The 5,292-nt window shown below is 46.8% G+C and overlaps 1 protein-coding gene across 1 annotated transcript in view; it reads right to left on the bottom strand.

Annotated features, from left to right (window-relative positions):
• The window catches only part of Rbm3 (RNA binding motif protein 3), a 3,400-nt gene extending 1,942 nt beyond the window's left edge, over positions 1 to 1,458 (bottom strand). Inside the window, exons 1-3 of the mRNA XM_012515236.2 lie at positions 1,352 to 1,458; positions 529 to 648; positions 3 to 94 (exon numbers count right to left, since the gene is read on the bottom strand). Coding sequence (XP_012370690.1) covers positions 3 to 94; positions 529 to 631 — 195 coding nt within the window. The 5' untranslated portion in view covers positions 632 to 648; positions 1,352 to 1,458. The remainder of the gene's footprint in view (positions 1 to 2; positions 95 to 528; positions 649 to 1,351) is intronic.
• Positions 1,459 to 5,292: the final 3,834 nt, after the last annotated feature.

Genomic DNA, 5,292 nt, shown 5'->3' with positions numbered 1-5,292 from the left:
GCTCTCATGGCATCTGAGGCATGCTCTGGATTGGTAAAGGTGATGAAGCCAAAACCCCGGGATCGCTGAGTTTCCCGGTCCTTGACAACAACCACTAGAAAAAGAGGAAACGTGAATTAGACAGCATCTAAAGAGATTCAGTGGCAAAGAGGTATCTAACAAGGAAGATTACAGTCAATCAACTTCCTCTCACTAACCCTGTATCCTACTGGATTCTTGGGACAATGTCTTGCCCAAGTTGGCCTGGAGCTCGCTGTGATCATCTTGCCTCAGCCCCCCTGCATGCTGGGATTACAGGCACACACTATAATGCCCAGCTTTTTAAAGGCTCTACGTTCTGACTGTTCTCATAGTGTCCCATAGAAAGCAAATGTCTCAGGGGCCGGGGAAATAGCTCAGTAGAATATATGCTTGCTTGGCCAGTACATGAGCCTGAGTTCAATTCCCGGTTCCACCAAAAAAACCTCCCGCAAACGTCTCATCGTTGCTCACCCCCACCCCAACTCATGGGTCTGGCCTATGCCTCACCCTCAGAAATAGGGCCAAAGCTGCTGAAGTGGTCTTCCAGTGCCTGCTCGTCTGTATTGAAATTGAGCCCACCGACGAAGAGCTTCCCTTCTTCAGAAGACATGGCAGCGAATTCAAATCCTGCTTCAGAAAAGGATGTAAGAAAGTTAAGGTAGAGGTGGGGATAAAGGTTTAAGTAATTTATAAGTCAAATAAGGGTAGATGAGATCTCTGCGGACTAAACGCCTGCTCAGGCAACTGCATGGACCCCGGTTCGATCCCGGGCACCATGTGCCGCGCCAGCCCCGCCCCCAGGGCGGGCTGAACCGGCCACTGCCCGGGCGTGGTAGCACACGCCTGTAATTCCACCAAAAGGAGTCGAGCTGCGTAGGGAGACCCTGTAACACCCAAATAATAAAAATTACATAATTAAAGGTCAAGTGACTCATTAGGAAGCCTAGAAAGGATCGAATCTGCCATGCTGGCCCACTGCGGTCGCCATTTGAGGGCCATCGCAGCGCATGCCCAGAACAGCCTCGCGGGCCCTGAGCTCCCAGAAAATGGCGGCGATCACGTGGGAAAAAGGGTAGCGGGTCTCCGCAGTCGCGTGGTCACTGCCCCCGGTGACGCCACCAGTACCTCCCGGCATTAGTCGCTCTCAGACGCTGAGCGCAGGCCTCCCCACCAATCGAAAAGTTTCACCTCTGAGAACCAGATCTCCCTCGTTCCTGGGACACCCAAGCCTACGTGTCGCCGGTCGCTACTCTCCTACCCACGTCTCCCGCTGTGGCCAGTAGGGCGCACGTGAAACGAAAAGCTTAACCATAAGATGTACGTTGCTTACCTGGAGATTAGAAAGTAATAAGGAACCACGGAGGGTAAGCGCTGAAGAACAAGGAGAACAGGGAAGCTCTTGCGCGGGAAGGCGCCTGATAAAGCCTACGTAGCATATACGTCACGAAACGTCCCCCGGCGCTTGTTGGCGTGTGTGCTCATTGGCTGAAGTGAATGGGCGGGGCTACAGGAGAGGAAGCGACGGCAGAGCGGAGGGAGCAAAGCATCTTGGGTGCTTCCGGGAATAACTTTTTGCAATTGGTGTATTCTAACATTAACATTTGCTCACCGGCCGAACCGTCTTTTCTTCTGTGCGCGACTATTTTAGCTCATATAACCCTTTCCGTTCCTGATGTCATGCTCACCGTCCTTGATGTCATCTTTCCCATTGGATCTGAGTTACTTTCCCATTGTTTCTGCTGCAGGTTCCTATCAACACAATCACCGTCTTCTGATATGACACTCCCTTACCTCCTAGTTCGCTAACTTCATATCCCTCAAGGGCCGGTCGTTTTATTCCCTAGTGTCCCAGAGTCATCGTCTTTCACAGTCCTGCCTGTCAAACTACATTTTCTCAGCAGTTGTCCCCAGCCACTTTACTTGCTCCTCTGTGCCCATCTAGCCTCCTATCAGTGGGACCTTTTCCCCTCGTGTTACCCTTTTGACTTCTGATAAGCTTTCATCCTTATCTGACTGGTCCCCTAAGCGAGTGTCCTGATTTTCCCATCAGTAGATTACCTTCAATGCCCTCTGCAAATCGCTATGTATCTTGTTTCCAGAGTATGTAAATCCCAATCTCTGGACGAATTTTTCTGTCACACAGGAGAGTTGAGGCTTTGATCCATAGAGTGGACTTTAATAATACATATTGAGGGCCAGGGAAGCGCAAAGGCCTGAGTTCAATCCCCAGTTCTGCCAAAAAAAAAAAAAAAGAAAAGAAAAATACACATTGAAATGTAAAGTAAGCCCACTGTCAGCCCACTGCCAACAAGTTAGTCTTCAGTATCTGAACTGCGTTTACAGAGTATGGATTTCGCACATTTATCATTTCTTTTTTTAAAAAAAAAAACTTTTTTTGTTTTTTTTTAATATTTATTTTTATTTATTACATTTATTTATTGTGTGTGTGTGTGTGGCCAGCTCAGCCCACCAGGGGGCGGGTCTGGCTGGCATGTGGTGCTGGGGATCGAACCGCGGTCCCTGTGCTTTGCCAAGCTTGTTTCAAGTAGGTGCTTTAGACCACTGAGCCATCTCTCCAGCCCCTTATTATTTCTGAGTGATCCCTCAATAAAGAATGAATTCCTTTTTAATGTATTTAGTAGAGTAGAGGGTCTCACTACACAGATCAGACTCGTAGTGCTTCACCTGTTTTCAAGCCTCCCAAGCTCTGGGATTCCAGGTGTGCATCACCACAAGAATGAATTCCTTTATGCTAAGAAACTAAATTATTTAGGTGTAGAATTTTGAATTTGTCTTGCCTCCTCAGGTCCTCCCCTCATCCTTCTGACACCAACACAAATTACACCTGTTAACTTTCTAAGTGCAGTGTGCTAGTCATCCATATTTCCATTGGGCCAACCCATAGATCTTTTATTGACTCAAGAGCTTTCTCACATGTCATCCTCACCGTCCTTGTCATCTTTCACATTGGATCTGAGTTACTTTCCCATTGGATCTGCTGTCGGCTCCTGTCTTTGTGGGTGTTTTTTTTTTTTTTTTTTTTGTATCTTAGGGAAGGGTCTGCAGAGTGTTCAGAGTCTCACTACTAGATTAGACTCAGTGATCCACCTGTTTACAGCCTCCCAAGAGCTGGGATTATAGGCGGCCAGTCTCAACTGCCGTCTCAGCACGCCCTGGGGGTGGGGCCAGCACAGGAGGCCTGGGGATCGGACCTCTGGCCCCTGCGCCTGCTTGCGGGCGCTTTAATCCGCTAAGATATTTGGCCGGCCCTAATTCTTAGCCTTGTTAAGTGTTGGAAATTGTAAACCCACTCCAGTTTAGAATGTTAACCTTGTAAGTAGTTTTATTTAAATAAGGACCTTTACTTTTTTTTTGGCGGAACTGGGGATTGAACTCAGGCCCTCAGGGAAACGCTTATTCCACTGAGTCATCTCCCTGGCCCCAAGGACTTTTACTTTTGATGTAATCATACTTGGGAAGTTGAGACACAAAGATCACTGTGAGTTCAAGGCCAGCCTGGACTACACAATGAGACCCTGTCTCAAAAAAAAAAAAAAAAGTGATGTATCATTTTTCTGATGGTCTTTTCTAAAGAAATCCTTCTCCTCTCAGGTCACAAAGATGTTCTACAGTTTCTTGCTGGAACCGGGGATTGAACTCAGGCCCTTGCGCTTGTCTACAGTTTCTTTTACAAACTTTTTTTTCTTTTAGTAACTTTACAGTTTTGCACTTTTTGTTTTGCCCTACTAGGAATTGAACCTAGAGCCTTTGCATTGAGTTACATTCCCAGCCCCCTCCCTGTTTGATGGTACTGGTGATTGAACCCAAGGCTTTCAGACTAAGGTAATCCCCAGCCCTTTTTTACTTTTTGTTTTGAGACAAGGTCTCAGTAAGTCACTAGGTAGCCCAGGCTGGGTTTGAACTTGATATCCTCATACCTCAGCTTCCCAAAGTGTTTGAATTACAGGTGTGTGCTACTGTGCCTTGCTTGGAGTTGGGGCAGAGAATGTTGCTCAATGATATAGAACACTTGGCCCAATAGTATGGACAAAGCCCTGAAACAGATCAAGACTAGTATTAGTTCTTTTCTTAAATCATGAAGGCCTTGAGGAGTGATAGTGTGTTAGGCTGGAGATGTAGCTCCGTGGTAGAGCACTTCGCTCGCATGCATGATACCATGTTTGACCCTCAATAGAGGAAAAGAGGAGGATAAGGGAAAAAGGAAGAAGTGGAACAAGAGTAGGAAGAGATAGTGTGTCACTTTCTTTTTTCTCTTGTCTTTTGAAACTGGATTTCACTATGTAGTTCAGGTTGACCTTGAACTTGCAGCAATATCTGTACAATCACAAACAGTTCATAGTGTGTTGTCACTTTTTTTTCCTTTTTGAGGTAGGGTCTCCCATATTTCAGGCTGGCCTTCAACTCACTTTGTAGGCTGGTCTTGAGCTCTAAATGATCCTCCTGCCTCAGCCTTGAGATTACAGGTGCGGGGATTACAGGTGTGCACCACCACACTCACTTTCAAGTTCCACAAAAGGCACTTGTGCTTTCAGTCTCACACATATTGCTCACCAAGGGGGACATTAGCTGATTTGTTATGTGCAATCTTAGAGAGGGTTCTATAGAATCCTTTGTTTTTTTTCTTTTTGAGACAGGGTCTCGCTATGCAGTTTAGGCTGACCTTGAGCTCATTTTGTAGCTCAGGCTGGTCTTGAACTCGAAATGATCCTTGTGCCTCAGGCTGAGTGCTAAGATTACAGGGGTGTGCCACCATGCCCGGCTTCTATAGAGTTCTATATGGAGGTCTTCTGCAAGCAACACTGTGAGCAAGGTTTCTTACAAGTGTCCTCAATGGGGACTGGGGAGATGGCTCAGTAGGATAAGTGCTTCCCTGGCAAGCACAAGATCCTGAGTTCAATCCCTAGTTCTGCAGGGGGAAAAAAAGTCCACCCTATGACTGCATGAGGCTTTGGGGGACACATAGAGACAAGTGTCCTCAATGCTTCATTCAGCTGCATTTTTAGCTGAGATGTTGACAGAAGCCTCATCAGACACTTTTATTTTTTATTTTTATATTTTGGCGGAACCGGGGATTGAACTCAGGCCCTTGCACTTGCCAGGCAAGCGCTTATTCTACCGAGCTATCTCCCTGCCCCTACCTCCTTTTAAAATGTATTTGGGGGGCTGGTGAGATGGCTCAGTGGTCTAAAGCACCTACTTAGAACAAGCTAAGCTAAAGCACAGGTTCAATCCCCAGCACCACATGCCAGC

Source organism: Octodon degus, unplaced genomic scaffold, assembly GCF_000260255.1.
Source record: "Octodon degus isolate 3935 unplaced genomic scaffold, OctDeg1.0 scaffold00055, whole genome shotgun sequence".
NCBI classification, from domain to species: Eukaryota; Metazoa; Chordata; class Mammalia; order Rodentia; family Octodontidae; genus Octodon; species Octodon degus.
This window is presented reverse-complemented; position numbering and strand designations above follow the sequence as displayed.